Source organism: Marmota marmota, unplaced genomic scaffold, assembly GCF_001458135.2.
Source record: "Marmota marmota marmota unplaced genomic scaffold, marMar, whole genome shotgun sequence".
Lineage (NCBI taxonomy): Eukaryota > Metazoa > Chordata > Mammalia > Rodentia > Sciuridae > Marmota > Marmota marmota.
In genome coordinates, this window is record NW_026000021.1 from 2,068,152 (window position 1) to 2,087,541 (window position 19,390).

At 36.9% G+C, this 19,390-nt stretch overlaps 1 protein-coding gene across 7 annotated transcripts in view; it reads right to left on the bottom strand.

The window, feature by feature from the left end:
* Insig2 (insulin induced gene 2) overlaps window positions 1-15,031 on the bottom strand; it is a 30,602-nt gene extending 15,571 nt beyond the window's left edge. For 2 of the 7 annotated variants that reach the window (XM_015501712.2, XM_048810428.1), the window contains exons 1-2: window positions 10,493-10,625; window positions 2,980-3,349 (exon numbers count right to left, since the gene is read on the bottom strand). In XM_015501712.2, coding sequence (XP_015357198.1) covers window positions 2,980-3,223 — 244 coding nt within the window. In that variant the 5' untranslated portion in view covers window positions 3,224-3,349; window positions 10,493-10,625. Of the gene's footprint in view, window positions 1-2,979; window positions 3,350-3,922; window positions 4,509-10,264; window positions 10,626-14,581 lie in introns of those variants that run through there. The other 5 variants (XM_015501715.2, XM_015501711.2, XM_015501713.2 and 2 more) reach the window with 5 other exon arrangements.
* Window positions 15,032-19,390: the final 4,359 nt, after the last annotated feature.

Consider the following 19,390-nt stretch of genomic DNA (forward strand, 5'->3'; position numbering starts at 1 on the left):
GTTGTAGAGAAAGGCAATCATTCTTACAGTAATGAGTATACAACACAAGTCGGGGTGAGCAGGGAGTACAAAATTAGAGGCAGAAAGAGAAAGACTGATAAATGCAAGCAAGGACCAAGAAAGAGATGGAAGAAAGATGCAAAACTTGGAAGCTGAATATGGAAGGTGAAAGAGAGAAATCTTATATGACTCTCCAGGTATGGGGTGATAGACTGCATGACTAAATAGAATTTTTTTTTCTTTTTAAATGCTTAATGCATTTAAAAAAATGCTTAATGCATTAGGTTTGGGCTCAACTTGGATGCTTGTGATTCTTTGAGGCAACTTCCCTATTTAGTTTACCCACTCCAGGACTGTTGTATTTTCTTCTCCTATTTAAATCTTAACAAAGATGCCTTTGTGGTCCTCAATAATGTTCAAGAGGTTTTTCATTCCAGTTCTAGTGTACTGCACACATAAGAAAGGTAATCAACTTATAACATCAGCATTGTTAAATGAAAAATAGAGAACTGAGAAAAGGAAAATGAGATCAGAAGTTTACCCGACTTCTCTTGAGGTTCCTCAAGAAGCACCACTTTTACCCAACCTGCACTATAGGGAATGAGAGCAAATGATAACCAGAGGCCCTTCTGTTTATAGATAGAAAGCAGTGATTCTGGTGACCCTCCAAAAGGTAACTGCTCAGTCTAAGAATGTTAGTTGGAAAGGAAAATCAAATGATGACTATGAGTTTTTCTGACTTAATGATGCTAAGAATCTTAAAAGTTTGAAAAATGCATACCAACACACACACACAAAAATATATACACATCACATACACACCAAAATTCACCCACACTATTTTCTTATATAATTTACTTCTTTTTTCCCCTGATATTTTCCCTAAAATGACAATGGGAGGTTGAGAGATTATGCAGCAATCCATTTTCCATCTTTGGCAGCTTCCACAAACCTGATCACTCTCATCCACTAAACACCATGAGCTACCCAACAAAACTGGTAGCAAGAGTTGACAAGCATCTAGATTTCCCAGTGCCTTTTGTGAAAAAAAAAGGTCCCTCATTACAGGTACAGAAGGACCAGACAATAGATGTGGCTGGATTCTCTCCATAATGGAGGTATAATGTAACCTCAGCCACGTTCCCCTGCCCTGACCCCGAGTATTCAACCCATGCCTGTATATTCTATCCAAACCTAGTGCCTCATCTTGAAAGCTGAGCCTTGAAAAGAGGCATCCCAACTAGGGGCAAGTATGAATTGCTTTCGCACTTGAGCCCAGCCCCACCATTCACTGGCTTAGAACCCTGGGCTCATTGATTTCCTCTTTTCATCTCTTCATCCCCTAACAGGCACAATGCCACCATCTCTATCTGAGATTGTCTTACAGAGCCCTGAGGTTAGAGGAAACACTTGTTAAATTAGGAAACATGCAATAAGGAAACTTTCCTGCCTCTAGCCTTCCTTGTCTCTATCCTGAAAACACATGTTCTTCCAAGTCTTGTAAGACAGCAAGACAGAATTATACATTAGGAGAAAATAAACAAAAAAACTAGAAAAAGGTATTGGGAAAATTTTATTTTTCTCTTCTGAATATAAGTGAAATAAAACAAAAATACATGAGGAACAGCAGATAGAGCAGACAGTGATAAAATATAACTTGTAGTTTCTTCTCTTTGAACAATTTTTCAATTCTCTTAGAGAATGGTAATCCTCAAGAAACCAAAAAGCATCAACTTTACAAACTACTCTTTCAGTGTGAATCCTGCAACACTCAGACATCAATGTATAAGCCACGTGAAAACCTTACCACACAGTGTCCTTCTATCCATGCATTTGGATTACATAATTGTCCTGTAGGTTTTATGAGGTCATTTTAAATGTCTTACAATTTGACCCCATCTTTTGAATTCACCCTTCTACCTCCAGTTCTACTATGTATACCCAGAAAGACCTATATAATGATCATGTATATTCAGCAGGGACATGCAAAAAAGCAATTTTCTGTCTCAATGAGAATGTTCTTTTACCATAACTATGCCTCCCTGCTATCAGTTATATAAAATAGTATTAATCTATTGGTCCTAGTCATTAGAAAAAGCTAATCCATTATGGAAGCTCAGTATTAATAAGACATTCTGAAATGCTCTACTTTATCTATTACATGCCATCCAGACTTTATCTGTTATGCCATCCAGCACCAAAAAACAAACCAAAAGCAACTAATAGAATAATAATGATTTTAAGCAAAGAGAGTCTACTTTATTGATCTCCAAATATTTATTACTCTTAAGGTATATTTAATAAAAAGATACAAAGGAAAAAACGTATACCAAAATCTAAAAAACAATACAAAGACTTAAACTTGAATTAAATTATTCCATTGTTTGAGTTTTTGTCAACTTCAAAACAAGACCACATTATATACATCAAACCCTTAGAATCAAAGAGCAATAACCATCATCAAAATAACTTAAAATAAGACTTACACAAGATGAGCTGAGCTGAAGGAAGACCAGATTAAGAGGTTAAATGCCTCATCCTAAAGGGAATCAGGATAGTTTTTAGGATTAAATTTTAAAAGTTCAAAGGACACAAAGAAACAAGACATAGAAGAGTACCTACTCCATGGTTCCACTGATATCACACCCTATAATAGGCAGAAATAAAACTTTGGTGACAGAAAGGAGATCAGAGGGAGCCTAAGGCTATAGGGGGGAATGGATTAGAAGAGAATATAAAAGAATTTTAGGGGTGACAGACTCATTCTATAGCTGGATCATGCTCATGGTTACATGACTACAAGTATTCAGTTGGTGCATCAAATTATTCATTAAGACAAATTCACTGTATTATATTAAAATTATACTTCATAAAACTGATCTGGTGTTTTTTTTAAAAGAAAAGTTTATTGCTCAGAAAATTTCTATATTCATTTATCCTATTTCCTTTCTAAGCATTGCAGAAATATCCTACACATACCTGAAGCTGTGCCACAGCATGGTGGTACCCACCATGCAGAAGAAAAGATGCTTGCAATCACATCGGGTGGAAACAGAGTCACATTTCTCTGAATCTGAAGCAAATTTAACACTAACGCAAGAAATACTCCAATAAAAAAAAGGACTACTCCTCGAATCATCAAGTTCACACTCTGGCTAGTGACAGATGAGATATATGGGCCACACTTTTTGGACCCAGGTAACTCCGTCTCTCCTTCCGCCATGGTTTCATAAGTTCAATAAGCTGTAGGGGTGGGAGAGTCCCAGTTGAAAAGCTCCACTGTTTGTGAATCAAAGCAGATGATGCTTCAACAGTACATCTTGTCCTAAAGCATGACCTACCAGAAATCCTGCAAAAGATAAGAAAGAAAGAAATCAGTGTCTGATACATAATTGTATAATTTTTCTTATTTCAATACTTGTTCATTTAAAAAGATAAATAATGAAATGACAAGTTTGCAAACTCATTTACTTAAATTAGTTATTTACTAAATAAGAAAAGGTTTTAAAGTATTTTATATGCATGATATAATAAAAAATAAAGTGCCACACTAGTATTTTACTAGAAAAGAATAAGTGGCCCAAGAGACCTAAAGATTAGAATAATTGTAAAAACAGCTTGCCCCACTCAGAGAAAAGTAGAACAGATAATCAGAGTCACTTCCAAAAGAATCAAAACACAACTTTCTGCATCTTCTACCTAAATCTCCAAGTCCATCAATTACAATAGGGTGTTTTATACTTTACAGAAAGTCAACATATTCTGATAAAAGATTTAATTTTCCACAATAAAATGTGGCTTGTTCATGAAGACAACCTCCATGAAAGAACAAAATGATTTATTTTAATGTTTAATTTGATACATTTAAATTTTTACACAAAAGTACAAAAACTGGACCACCATGTACTCTTGACACACATACCAGTCACTGAAGCCAAAGGGGACCATTCTCCCCGAGGCCACATCTGTCTCTCACCCTTGCTTCAACCCAGTCTGCCTTAGTTGCAATCATCAGAGTGACTGTGAGAAAGTTGGAAGAGGAAGCAGAATAGAGGAAGCTAAGACAATGAAGAACAATCTCATGACTAGATTTGGAGGAGTTTTATCCACCAGGCTCCTAACTCCGAAAATCTCAACACTTTGCTATTACAATCAGTCTAGGTTTTTGTTCATTCCCCTAACCAAAGTGACTGTTATGGTTTGGATGTCATTTCCCACCTAAATATTCATGTGTTGGGAGCTTGGTCCTCAGTGTAGAAATGTGGGGAAGTGGAACCTTTAAGAGGTGGAGCCTAGTGGGAATGCCGCTTTCAGAAGGGGATATAGGACCTCAGTCTCTCAGGCTTCCTGTTTGGTGACATGATCTAGGTCTCACACCTGTGCTCCAGTCATCTGCCTCAAGGTCTTCAACCAGACCATTGTCGATGCTGACATCATGCCCTTAAGTTGCAACAACTGTAAGCTAAAACAAAACAACAACAACAAAACTATTTTCTAGCCAGTGGGGTGGCCCAAGCCTGTAATCCCAGTATCCTAGCATCTCTGAGAAGGAGGCAGGAGGATCTTGAGTTCAAAGCCAGTCTCAGCAAAAGCCGGGCGCTAAGCAACTCTGTGAGGCCCTGTCTCTAAATAAAATACAAAATAGGGCTGGGGATGTGGTTTAGTGGTTGAGTGCCCTGGAGTTCAATCCCAGGTAGAAAAGGAAGGAAGGAAGGAAGGAAGGAAGGAAGGAAGGGAGGGAGGGAGGNATATTTAAGTCTCACAGTACATCTGATTCTTGGTATTTGCTGGGGATTTTAAAAGAAAAAACAACTATTTTCTTTATAAAGTCTGCCTAACTCAGGTATTTCATCCGAGTAACACAAAATGGACTAATGCAGTTGTCTTTCCTTTGTGTGTGTTTAAGACAAATAACATGTGAGGCTTTTATGTACCTTTCTAAGCACCTGACGTGATAATTCTTGAACTCCAACAATAACCTTGAGAGGTAAATTCAATTCTTGTGTACACTTCACAGGCCCCACAAGGAAGTTTAAGCCACTTGACCAAGTTTACATATGTAGGAGGAGGCAGAACTGGGATTCAAATCCATGTAGTCTAAGCCCAAAGCCCTTGCTCTTACCATGATGTTCAGCCTCCCAAACTGTCACATATGCTTTTGTTTTTTATGAATACTAACAATTTTTAAATAGGAAAATACTACACAAGCTGTTTTTATAATTTACTTTCATCCTTCCCAACTACAATATATCTTGGGCATCTTTATAAGTCAGTACTTAAGTGATATTTCCTTTGGATCCCAAAGCAGTTTAAAACTTTAGATAGCACTTATAATAGCTACCTTATAATTATATGTATAGTTGCTTTATGGGTTATAAACTTTACATGTAGGTCTTATTCACCCAGCAAGGTTCCTGCTTACACCACAGTGGGAGCTCCACATAGTCCTGCTTGTGTAGTTAAATTGGGCTTACTCTTCTTAAATCAAACCATATTGGGTTAAGCAGGCCTTCTGGAAGGCCTTTAATCATCATTTAAAATTCATTGCCTTTGAGTTTCCAATTTTCAAACTATCTTATAAATGAATTTTGGAACAAAACTCAACTGTAAACTGCAGGAGATGGGGCTGACATGAGAAATAACCATTATGAAAATGAGAATATTTGTAAGTACTAGTAACTTTCACCGCTTATCAGCTCCATGTGATAAACAAACAACAGGCTTTGATTTATGCCCAACACTCAAGGGGGAATACTGTCCCTAAGCTGATCCTTACAATCTTAGGTAGTTTATAGTATAACTGAGCTCTACATTTTTTTGGACTGCAGAAAATAGTACATATTACAGCTGATTTATGGGAAAACAAACTCTATATACCAATTGAAAATGCCCAGAAATCCTTCTGAATAGGTATTGTAGGACTATTCCTGCCATGGTATGGTAAACAGGTATATTAGCACACTATATGATCAGTAACCACAGAATTCATCATGATCATCATCACATCATCATCTTCTTCTTTATCACTATTAATAGGCATTTTGTAATTCAGAAACCATTCATTCTCTGTGCCATATATAGAGTAATTCTGATCTTTAAAATAATCCTAAAGGTAGGAATTATCCTCATTTTACTCATGAGGATCCTAAGTCAAAGAGATTTTGCATTTATTTATTGGTCATAGGACATACAGAGTTAGAACTGGAATTTTACCTCAGGTCTTATTCCCAAATTTATTCTCTTTCCTCCATACACTGAATCCCACTCCACCTACTTAGACCTGGTTTTTGGCACATGGGTCTATACAAAATTACTTGATTACTGAAAGAGATGTGTAAACACTGGGAAACCATATCAACTGCAACATAGTCTCCAGGTACAAATGCCAATATGAGTAGGAGACAACATAATAGCACGGAGATGATGAGAATAAATGTAAACACCTTGAAATTTTTTAAAGTACTAGATCAAGATGAAAATTACAGTACATATTACAGCTGATTTATGGAAAAACAAACTCTACATGCCAATTGAAAATGCCCAGAAATTCTCCTGAACAGGTATTGCAGACTATTCCTACCATGGAGATATTTTAAAGTAAAAAAAAAAGAAGCATCTCAATGGTTAAGTAAACACTTTTTGGCTAAGTACACACTTTATGAGATCAACATTTGACTTTGCTTCCCAAACTTCAGCCGCAAGGAAACCCCACTGACTCTGCTGAAGGGACAGAGATAAGAGGATGAATTTATGTTCCAAGTAGCCCAAATCTAGTGCAGCACTTGTCTCTGTGAATTTTTCCAAACAATAATTAATAGCAAAAAAATTATTCTTAATATTTTAAAAGAACAAAATAACTTCTGCTTTAAAAGCCATTTCAGTTGTGCTAGCTCCTATCTCACAATCATTTGCCAGAATTTGTCAGAGTACAGCATTGAGGACAGTTATGTCCCAACAAGTCCTTGTTATGTGAAACTGCTCTAAGCCTTGCATATTATTTAGCATCCCTGTCTCCTGCCCACTAAATGCCAGCCTCCCCCATCTGAGATAACCAAAATTGTCCCCACATTTCCAAATGCCCCAAGGGAGGCACTGCCTTCCAACTGAGAGCCACTGATTACTAGATACTTGTTTCCTCATTCTATTTCAAGGCTGCTAAAGACTTTCTAAACTGTCCATCTATGTTTTCTACCACAGCTGTTTATCCACCTTTTCCTGGCAGTGCCTCTTCATAATTTCCTACTTCACCCCACAAGTTTTCTTTAAAAATAACAACATTTGTTTGATGTATGTTTGAATGTGATCCAAAAAGCTAACTTAAGTGTCTGCATCATAATACAATGATATATAATTACTGAGGACAAAAATAAAAGCTACAACGCTTTCAATCATTGTATTCTAAAATTTAAGAACCGGAAAGGAACTCGGAGATCATCTACTCCATAGATGAGGGTGTTTGACCCTCAGACTAATCAAAAACAAAAAACTTGTACATGTGTGCATGTTTCTAAAAGTTCTACAATTTATATCAAGTACTCAAAAACTCCATTAACTAAACAAAGCTAGATTTAAAAGTTCTCTCACTCTCCTAGCAAGGCAAATGGGACACAAAGGGGTCAAGTGAATTGACAAGATCAAAACTGTACTACTGGATCTTTTTACTATAAATATATACAGTGAACACCTGGAAATGACCACACTCATCAAAGTGTGGTCAAAGGGATAGGAAATTCCTTAAGTCTATTCACCTCCCCCCCTACATTGCAACAACAAAATTCCTTTAAGTGGTACAGGGCTTGCCTAACACGTGTAAGAGCCTGGGTTGGATTCTCTGCACCACATAAAAAATAAATAAATAAAATAAAGGTATTGTGTCCAACTACAACTAAAAAAGTAAATAAATATTTTTTTTAAAAAGTATGTTTATATAAGTCATGCACTTAGGAGGGGTAGTTATTTTAAAGGAAAGCTCAAGGGAATTAGCATTGCTTAATTTAAACATTACTCTTAACATCGAAAAGAAATCTGATTCTCCAAATTTTTAAAAAATATATCTTTAAAAAATTTAGATTATTTAAAAAATAATTTTCTGATCAAAGAAGAAGTCTCTGGTATAGATACTATTTAAAGGGCAGTATCTCAATGAATCCTCAATGATAATTTTGTTAATAAACAGTCAAGTGATTTTAACTCTATTTTACAAAATCAAATAGGCTAGTTGAATTTCTAAAATCACAAACTATTACCAGGTAGTAAAAGGTCGAGGCCCAAACACAGACTCCACGGCTTCCACTTTACTACAATGTCTCTGTCTATGAACACCATACAAATACAACTTAAGGACCACACAGGAAACAGTTTTTAAAGTTATTTTGATAAATTACTATTAATACCAAATTAATGTTTTCAATCATTTAAAAAGACATACTTTCCAAGGGACATTAAAAAATTCTACCTTGAGTCCTGAGCTCCAATTTCTATAAAGTATGTGAGTGATCAAAAAGAAAAATAGTTCACATAGTTTGGCTAATCAATGACAAATCATCAATACTGGAAAAACATCATTCCAGGTGTCTACCTGTTAATATTATTGCTTCAGACAAATAAAAGAGAGTTCTAAGCAATTCTGGGCTCTTTGAATGAAAATCAAAGTTTATACTGACCAGTGAAGCAACGGACATTTGAAAACAAACACACACAAATTCTCCTAGTAACCTTAAAAAAACTGGTTGTGTTTCAACAATTGCAACACTTCCTAGAACCAAACAATAAGATCATTCATCTTCCGATGATGATTAGAAGCCACAAAAGCACATTTGTTTCCCTCAGATTACCCTGTCTCTTCAGGTGCTTGCTCAGATAGACTACTAAATAATAAAGTTAAATCATGTCTTTTTCATCATATACTCTCATTCAGAATGGCATTACCAATATAGAATACTCATTAACATTAGAAAAACACACAAATCACTGAAATAATGGGAGTTCATAACCCACTTGAATCAAATGTATGGAAGATGATATGTCATGAGCTTTGTAACGTTTTGAACAACCAATTGAAAAAAAAAAGAATATAATGTAACTCTTTCCTCTTAACATTAAAAAATCAAACATATAAAACATTAAGCAAGCAGCATTTACAACTCCTTGCTGGTTTTAAATTATCAATTTCCCTCCCTTAAAAAAGTTACTCTATTATTAGGGGTAATTTTCTGATAACAGTAAAAACAAACTGTCTTTAAATGACTGAATTCCATTTTACCCTTTCATTTTCAATGCAACCATCTGTAAAAGCAACAGTTGTCAGTTTTAGAAGAATCTGTTTCCCAAGTGTACATGATTTGCAGCTTGGTCAATTTCCACCAGATATGAACTGACTACTAGGAAAAAAACACGCCATGATAAATCACGGTACTGAACACAAAGTCCAGAGATAGAATAAAGGGCAAAAATAGAGGAGTACAATGGCTACTTAGTTTTCTGTGGGTCACTGATTAGTGGAGGTATTCTTTCATTCAGTTGTTCAGTATCAATGGCAAACCCAAAAGTCGAAAAACACAATCTAGCTTATTTGGCTGCCTTCTTTTTTTCTGCAGCCAGGACTGCAGCATGTCTTCCCCAGCACTCCTGGGCTCTACTGCAATACTGACACTTGCCAATTTCAGCCTCCCAGCTGTCAAACCTATCGTTTCTTTTAACTCACCGATCCTACAAAACAGCAAGCTTTTCATGGTGTATTTTCTAAGACAGTCTAGCTGATACCATTCTTTAACAACGTTTTCCAACATTAACTGGACATCAGTTATTATCATTACTAGTTTTAGCACCTTCTCTGCCCCCATCCCCATCATCCGCATTGCTTTCCTCTTCCAGGATGCCAGACTCTACTGAGTGATCCTAAAATCCCAATAACTATTATCAACTGATCTTTAGACCCAGCCAAAAGTTCTCTTTGGTTGTACCCACACACCTACTCCAAAGATATTCAATTCCAACCCAAAATGCCAAAGTCCTACTCCTCAAACCAATGTCGTATCATTTGGGTGGGTTCTAAATTTACCAGGATACCTGCCTAATTTGAATCCATCCCCCAATCCCCAATCTGTGTCTCTCTCCCCAGCTACCAGCCACCCAAGGTCCTGACAGCTCTACGCTTGACAGCTGGCCGACCTCCACCTCCATCAGATCTCCAGGGTCGTCCTTCCCGCAGTCCTCCCACTCCGACACTCTTCCATTGTCCCTGAGCCTCGGCTCCCCCTACGACCTCTCTCAAGCCCGCTGTCCTCTCCTGGACTTCTCCGACCTCTCTCCAGGTAAGCGGAGCCCCTCGCCCTGCAGGCCCCATCTGCGGTCCGGGATCCCCACACCTGCCACCAGGATTCCCGGCTGCAAAAAAACACAAGTGGTTCCTCTTCTTGAGAGCTACGCCTTTCCTCAGGCCGCTTCCCTCAGCAACACGTCACCTGCGCTCTTGTGGGAGACCCCAACTCACCCCCGCCTCCGCCATCTTCTGGGACCTGCCCCCGTCGCCTCTCCGCCTCTTCCTCCTCCCCTCCCACAACTCCGCCGGAGCTCCACTACGCCTGTGCAGCCGCCGCGCCGCGCGCTGGCGATCGGGGCAGAAGAGCTTCCGGTTTCCGCTGGAGCTGGCGGAGCGGCTAGAAAGTCGGGGCAGCAGGGCTTCCGGGCTGCAAGAAATTGGTTGCTGGTGGGAGGCGTGGACCGTGTAAGTGGTGGGAGGCTGCGGGATCAGCTGTTTGCTAAGAAGACGGTTGTGGGTTGTGACTGGTGCCCCGATCCTGTGGGCGGAGTAAAAGAATCGTGCAGTGACACACGCACACAGACAAGTAAGACGCAGTTCTCTGCATGTTCCTCGTCTTAGAGCCGGGAGAGTTGCCGGCTGTAGAGGATCGGCGGCCAAGTTCTTCAGGATAAGGCGCCAGCTCTCACTCTATAGTGCTTTTGCCAAACTTCACTCCTTGCTCTTTCTTCCCTGTCAAGCCATAATTTACCTTGAAAGAAAATACTTGATATTTCTCTCTCATCTCCATCCTGTAGCACTTTTCATTCCTAATGGTTCCTCAAGGACGACCAGGTAATGTGGTTTAAGAGCAGTCGTTTTCATAGGAAGGGCTTTAGAAATTTACACCAAAGTAGAGAGACCACACACCTTAAAACCCCTCATTGTCATTAGTATTATACCCAGTGAATCTAAAACCTTACTTTTAGAACATTAACCAGCCCAAACAGAACTTTGGAGATTGTGAACGTGAACTTTTGTTTTGAATGCCAGTGGTGCCATCAGTATATAAGCAAACCATATATAAATGCCAGAAAGCCTTAATAATTTTTAAAAGGAAAAATCAAAATCTCTCTTGACTGTATTACATTACTAAGCTAATCTGTATAACACTTTTTTAGGGTGTCTTAACACAAACTACACTATGGATATGATCATATAACAGTGATCTTAAGGAAAGTTTCAGATGAAATGTGGGCCTAGAATAATTGCATAACAGTTTGACAAAGGATGTCAGTTGGTTAAACTCCTTCGTTTTCTTTTACTTTGAACTGGTAAAGGATAAGGTATTTGTTGATGTACTGGTAAAGAATAAGATGTTTGTCGTTGTTTTGTTTTGCTTTGCTTTTTTCAGTGCTAGGGATCAAATGCTCTGCCTTGCTCATGCTTGGTAAGTGCTCTACCACTGGTTTATATTCCCAGCCCAGTAAGATGGCTTTTTAATGTTCCTAATCCTTTTATAATATAACACATCTATTTCTGAAAAGTTAAAGAGAAACTAAATTTGTAACAGAAGTATCTGAGTATTTATATAATACTACTTGTTTTCTGTTTTCCCTAACTCTTAAATATAGTTCCTGTGGGTTTTTACGTTACCAATAAAAGAAATATACTAAATGGAAGAGGAATTTTAAAAGGAAAAAAGCATCCAGAAAAGAGACAATAAGTTCAAATTGTCCTGCCTCATCATGGTTCTCATTAAAGCACCATGAATCCTATATGTACAATTCATTCCTACCCCAACCCAGTTCTTTTAAATACTTAGAAACTGCCTTCAAGAAAATTCTAATGGAAAATTTTAGCCTAGTAAGGCATTTATTTTAGTTTAAATATTTATAAATTGCAAGGAGGGACAGGATCTAAAACTCAAGAAACTGGTGTGGCACCAATTTTTATGAGTCTGACATCCATTCCAGTAATTTCTTTGCAGTACAAGGCTGAATTTAAAAAACCCTTAAGAGGAATACAAAGGGCTGTTTTTGTCATTTATTAGATTTGAGCATGGATTTCATGAAAGATGTGGTCTTTAAGGGGACACTGAAGATAAATATGCAGATATGTAAAGCTGTGGGAGCTCAGAGTTGGAAAAACATAAAGTGGATTAGAGAGCCAAGCACATGGAAGAATGTGTGCTGAAACATGAGATCTTGATGTAAAACTCATGAAATTGGGTTAAATTTTTGTTATCATGGATATTTTAAAATCCTAAAGTAGTTGATGTCAGAATATTAATTAAGAACCTTGGATTACTTTGAAATTGATGTAATGTCAGTGGAATGCAGGTGAGGGATTCTTGAAACCCAGATTGTGTTGGTGTTATAAAAACGTGTGTAGTCATGTCTGGTAAATCTCATTTTTCGAGGCTTTCATGGTCTTAACTGTAAAATGAAGGATTGGTTTAGATGATTTCTAAGGTCCTTTTTACTGATAGAATTATCAATGATTTGAAAATACTGCAGCTTCAGAGAAAAGTTTTTTTCCACTAGCCTTACATGTTGTTTGATCTCCTAACCAAAAGATCAAAAGATAAGTTAGGAAAAAAAAACAAAAAACTCTTTCGTTAGCTAAAACAAACACCCATAAAATTTATTTGCCTTATTGGAATGAGATATTGTTAGACTAACATTAATTATTGCCTAAGGGTTTATGACTGACTATGCTTTACAGTAAGCTTCTCAGAACTTTGGACTTGGAAACCTTATCCAAATTAAAAACATTCAAAAATTCAGGAAAAAAAAATGTAGGCAGTTTTCCTGCTCAATAGCTGAAATTCAAAATACTAGAGACCACTCTGGTTTTTTGTTGTTGTTGTTTGGTTGGTTGATTTTTTTATTTCTTTCTAGTGTTTTGATAAGGAATATTGCTGAGGCTTAAGTGTGGTTTGTCCCACAAAGGTTCATGTTCTGGAAGGGTGGCCTCATGGTGGTGATGTTGAGGTGGTAGAAACTTATATAAGATGAGGCCTATTGGAAAATAATTAGGTCATGGGAGCTTTCTCCTCATGAAGGGATGCTGCTGATGATCAGAGCGGTTGAGATCTAGTAGAAAGGGATTAATTTTCCAGAAATCAGATTGTTATAAAAAGAGTGACGCTGGCCTCTCCCTGGTCTCTAAGTCCTTGTCTTGTCATGTGATCTTTCCTTCTTGCAATGCCTCCACCATGATGCTCCTACCATGTTCACATGTAAGCAGAAGGCCCCCACTAGAGGCTGAACCAATAAGTCTCCTTGATACTGAACTTTCAGCCCCCAAACTGTAAGCTAAGTAAACCTCTTTTCTGTAAAAAGTATTCAGCCTCAAATAGTTCATTATAACACACAAAACAGACTAATACAGATACATTTTTCTGAGGGACACACACACAAAAAGGAATTTTGCCTCTTTGAGATTATAAAATGGGTCATTTATTAATCCACTCATCCTGTCAACACATGTGACCTGAGCACCTCACAGTTACCAGGCACTGGACCATAGGAGGAAAGCAAAACAGGTCAGGCATCTTGCTTATAGTCTAGTAAGTCAATGTTAAATTAACATGTACTTACAAATGAGACAAGTGCTATGAAGATGAACCATCTCCATACTGCAGTGGTGCATTAAGGAAATGCCTGGAATGTGACTTGAAGATTAAGAGGGATATGCCAAGAGCAGGATGAAGAGCAAGTGTGAAGGCACAAATGTGGAAACTGCGTATACTCCAGGAATCGAAAGGAAAGCAGAGTCACTGGAGGGGAAGAGTAGCTATTGAGAAGGAAGAAGATTAAAAACTTGATTGTGTATTAACATCATGATTGACCACTTATCGTGTGCCAGGCACTGTGCTAATTCACCTCATATGCTCAAAACTCTTTTGAAATAGATACCAAATAGTAGATGAGAAATTAAGGCTAAGAGTTGTTATTCACAATCTTGGCTGTATATTAGGATCATCTGTAGATCTATTAAAAATTTTAGTGTCTGAACACCACCCTCTTATATTCTGATTAAATTGGGCTAGAGAGGGGGGTCTTTTTAGACTCATTGTGCAATCCTAATGTAATCTGAAAGTAATCATAATGCAGTGAAAGTTGAGAATCGCTGGATTAACTTTACTTTGTCCACAGTCACTTAGCAACTAAGGGTAGAGGAAGAGAAACTCAACCTAGATCTGTTTGATCCTGAAGCCTGTGTTCTTAGCCACTCATTAGTTCCCTGTCCACATTCAGTAGTATATAGAAAGCAATTTCATGCTAAAAACTGTTCATCACTGAGACAGAAAGATGAACAAGATTGAGCTCTTACCTTCAGTATTCACAGTCATAAACTGATAAGGCAGAAGTCTCAGTAAACCAAGCCAGCCCATGTAAATACACAAGTTCACTGAAAACTTTTCATGAAATCATATATGTTCCGCTGTTTTAAGCTAGATTTGTCTGGAAGGTACCTAATGGGAGGGAATCTAGGTAGGCAGATATCGCAATTGTCAGCTACGAGATGTTGCAAGCCTGAACTGAGGCAATGGCAGAGGTCACAAAGAGAATTGGCAGGACTTGCTGACCACTGATGTGAGGGTGATAAAAAGAAATGGAGATGACTTCAATGTTTTGAGTTTGAGAAATAGAGTTCATGTGGCACCATTGGTCTAGAATAAGAATGCAATAATTGAATTTGGGGTTGAATGAGTTTGAAATATTTTGAAATTCAGGTAGAAATATCTAGTAGGCAATGACAGTGTGCAACTCGAGGTCGAGTGAGAAAATGGACCTAGAAATGAACAACTGAAATTACAATGTTTTAGGAGGTAGTTGAATATGCCATGTCTGACATTTTTTAGAAAAGACAATAGAGATTGGGGAAGGAAAAAATTCTGACATTGCCATACTTGAATATGTCAATAAAGCTATTATTTATCTGCAGTGATATTGAACACAGTCCACTTATGATTCATATCCATGATGAATTTTTAATACTTTCCAGACTTTGCCTGGCCTCATAGCAAATGTAACAGATGATACATAGCCATGGAATGCAAACCAATTTTAAATATTGGCTTAATATTTAAGAAGAATGCTATATGATGCATTCAGAAATGTAAAAGAAATATCTTAGAACTGTGTTTCCACACAAGTAATTTTTATGTACCTCTAGTTTTGACTTAAATTATTTTGATAACAATATTACCTACAATGGTTACAATGTCCTAAACTTAAAACCATATAGAAAATTTTTAGGCTTAAACTCCTATGCATCTAAAAAACCAATGCATTTGCAAAAGCATAAAAATAGTTTAGCTTAAAATTATGGTAATGTAAAAGACATCTTCTTGAAATTGATGCACGACATAAATATTGAAACAATTGCTACAGAACAGAATTATTTTAAGATAAAACATGATTTTAATACTCTATGCAATGTAATGGCTGGATTTTCTTTCCACATTTCTCTGTTAAACCTTTCTCTGTTAACCCTTGGCCTTCATCTTGAGCACATAATTTTAGTTCACTTCTGTTTTGTTTTTTAAAAAAGAAAGAAAGAAAACAACCTAAGACAATTGCAGGTCAATCTTAAGAGAAATCATGTGGCAATATCCTGTTAGAATGTGTTCAACATGGTTCAAAATGTGCTTCTATTAATGTCTTAAGGTTATATAATTTGAAACACATCACTTCAAAATTCTCTAAAGAAATGTGGACTACTGAGAATATATTCATGCTGCCTAACAATCTGCAAATGCCTCTTTGGGGAACAGTATTCTAGATAATCCAGTGTCTTTGGATTTCTTTGCCTACTAAAATTCCTTAGGATAAATCTCTAATTTCCAAAACATGTTCCATAGAATTAATGTCAATAGATATTTTGTGTGGAATAAAAAATAGAATTTTGGGCTCATTTTTGGAGAGCATGGGTTAGAAAACGTTAAATAGATGTTTTCCGTATAGGAATTCTGAGATTCTTTAAGATGCCAGTACACCATTTCACCCATGGAACATTTGTCTTTTTCTCAACTTCAAAACATTCCACAAGACTAATAGTTGATTATATATTATATATTGTCAAGTATATATAAGTATATATCTAGAAGAACTTGAACTAATGAATTTGCATTTTATAGTGAAAGCCATTCATGGAATCATCTGTCATCCACCAATCATCATCTGCATAGAGAGTAAAAGAATCATCAGGATTATGAGACTATTTTCAGAGTCTTGTATAGTGTCCAGTTCAGAATATGGCCTCAATAAATATTTGTTGAATTAATATTTTGTTGTATTTATTTATCTGTTTTAAGCTAATAGTAGTTTCTCCTGTTTTGGTTTCATGATCTATGTACAGATTCTGTAGAAAATATTGTAGTCACAAAACTATTTTTATGTAGTTTGTTCATTCGTTCGTTCTTTCTTTCTTTCTTTTCTTTTTTGTTTTTTTTTTTTTTTTTGTGCATGTGTGTGCCAGGGATTGAACCCCAGGGATGCTTAGTCACTGAGCCACATTTACTGCCCTTTTTATTTTGAGACAGGATCTCGCTAAGTTGATCGTGGCCTCACTAAGTTGCTGAGTATATAGTCTTTTTTTTACAACCCAACAACTGCATTGTTGTAACTATTGGTTATATAAGAAATATAGGTTCTTATGTAGTGAATAGTTATCCTGAAGTATGATAAAGCAACTTAATCTGAGAATGTGCATCATCTGACTAGCCACTATTAAATGATTTATCATAAAGTAAGTTAAAAATTCAATTTCTAAGTTACACTAGCCATATACTAGGAGTGCAGTAGTCACGTATGGGCAGTTTATGGAACATTTTTGTCCTCACAGAAAGTTCCACTGGATTAGATGATTTACATAAATTCAGCCCTCTCAAAATACTGACAAGGTAGAAAACAATAAAAAAGTAGAGTCAATATAAAATCATCACCTATCAGCTACTTGTCAACCTAAAATGTAAAAGCTTTTTTTTAGCCTGATGAAGATGGAATTATGCAGTCAAAGGGCCCAATGGATTTAGATTTAGAAAAAAGTGAGTTATGCCATCTCAAGCTTTCAGACTGGTACTAGCCCCTTCAAGAGGGACACACCAATTTCAAAAGGCAATTTGGTTTCTCAACAAGAATCATGAGCAGGTGGCCTCCAGAAAAGCTATAGCATATAATATTGGTTGGGCTGTGGAGCAAACTCTCCCGCTGAAAACAAAAGTGTTTGTTGACATGTATTTTAAGTATTAACAGCATCAAAGAGCTGAAAAGATAAAGAGGCCCAATCTACAGGAAAGTGGTACCCCAGAGAAGTCAGCACAGCAAGGAAGCTACTATTGAACTCAAAGTATGTGCTGATTTGGGAAAATGGAAATTCTGTTTCTGCAGACTTTTCAGATGAGAAAAAATGTGAAACCTCAGAGCCTGCTTAATTTGGAAGTCAGATGCCTCAAACTTGAAAGGTAGGACCCCAAAGGACAGCACCTTCAGCATAAGGGTTATCTCAGAAGTACAGCTTTGCCCTATCCACCCAGGAAGTTTAAAAATAGAAAATAAGTACCTGGAAAAATATAGATACAAGCTGGCCTACAGGCAAATTTGCATCCCAAATTGACTTCACCTCAGTACATCCCAAAACTTCATGTCTTTAATGTTGTTTCAAGTGATGTTAGACTGATGGGGTCCAAAATGCTGGCAAACTGGACCTTTCTAAATGTTTGTTTCAAGTCCTTTACCAATATCTAAACCCATATCTAATATATCTGAAAATAACACCTTCATCGTATTCCTACAGTGTTTAATTCACTTGTCATAGGAACAAAAAACTATTCATATTTTTATTTCATCAATTTATAAATTTTGTAATTACAGTGACATACATGGCAACATTCACGACAGACTTGATGAACACACTACTTAATTGCAGGAGGTGGAAGTGGAGGGAGTAACTAGTCACAGGTATTGTATGTGCTTCATGCTGTAAGGAAATGAATGGTGAAGGCTTTTTGTGTGTGTGTGTGTGTGTGTGTGTTTGTGATGCCAGGGATTGGACCCTGCAAGGCAAGCACTGTACCAACTAAGCTATATTCCCAACCCCTCGGCTTTTTACTTTAAGTAGACAAGCTTATTACATCCTCTAACAGTGCTGTGAGGTAGACAGGGGAAGGCTCAGAGAGAGAAAGGACTTACTTAAGGTTTATCCGCTACCTGGGTTGAAATAGATATCAGATATCCTGATTCCTAATTCAGAACTTTAAAAAAATAGACTTCATCTTGATCTAAAGATCATGCTTTAAATATTTTCTTATGTTTTTTGTAGCGGTGGGAATTGAACCTAAGACCTCACACATGCTAGGCAAGTACTCTACTACTAAGCTATACTACCAACCCACAATCTTTTAAATTATATAAAAGAAAATTTTTCTACTTCATTATTTTAACCTATTCTGAGAAGCTAATAAATAGTTCTTTGTGAATTTGTATATAAAGCATCTATGTATTTTCTCATCTATGTATTTTCTTATATTCAATGTAAGTGAAATTTATTCATTTCATAACTATAGTAAAAATACACAGAGGTCATCTGTTATTCTGTAGGAGTTATAGATGTGAGGTGGTTTCATCATAGGGATGCCTATCTTCTTGGATAAGCCTATAAACACATTAGATGTTTTCTGCAATTACTGACCTTAGCCTTATTTTAATTGGTGGCAAACTGTATATCACATTCAAATAAACCAGCGTTGGAAGGGCCCCTGTCCTCCACTACAGAACAGAGTTGCTTATAAATTGATCTGTTCACAATTAGGCAAACGCACCTAAATTCTCATGGTTGTGTTGCCTCAGACTGGCATTAAGATGAATTGTGGTTACAGGAAAAAAAAAATATCATGTAGCCAAGCGCAAGAGTTCGGGGGTGAGAGGTTTTGAACTTCCAAAGCTCAGAAAGAAAAGGGCAATGAGAAATGCATTTCGTCTTTAGTGATGTAGCCCTTTGGGGTATTTTTGGACAGTTCTGTTAGGAAGAAATGACAACTGAAGTCAATAAATAAAGTCAAATGGTCCCTGTAAGGCTTGTATGTATTATCTGGCAACAAATAAACTAAACAAAGCCCAAACGAGGTCACCTTGGATG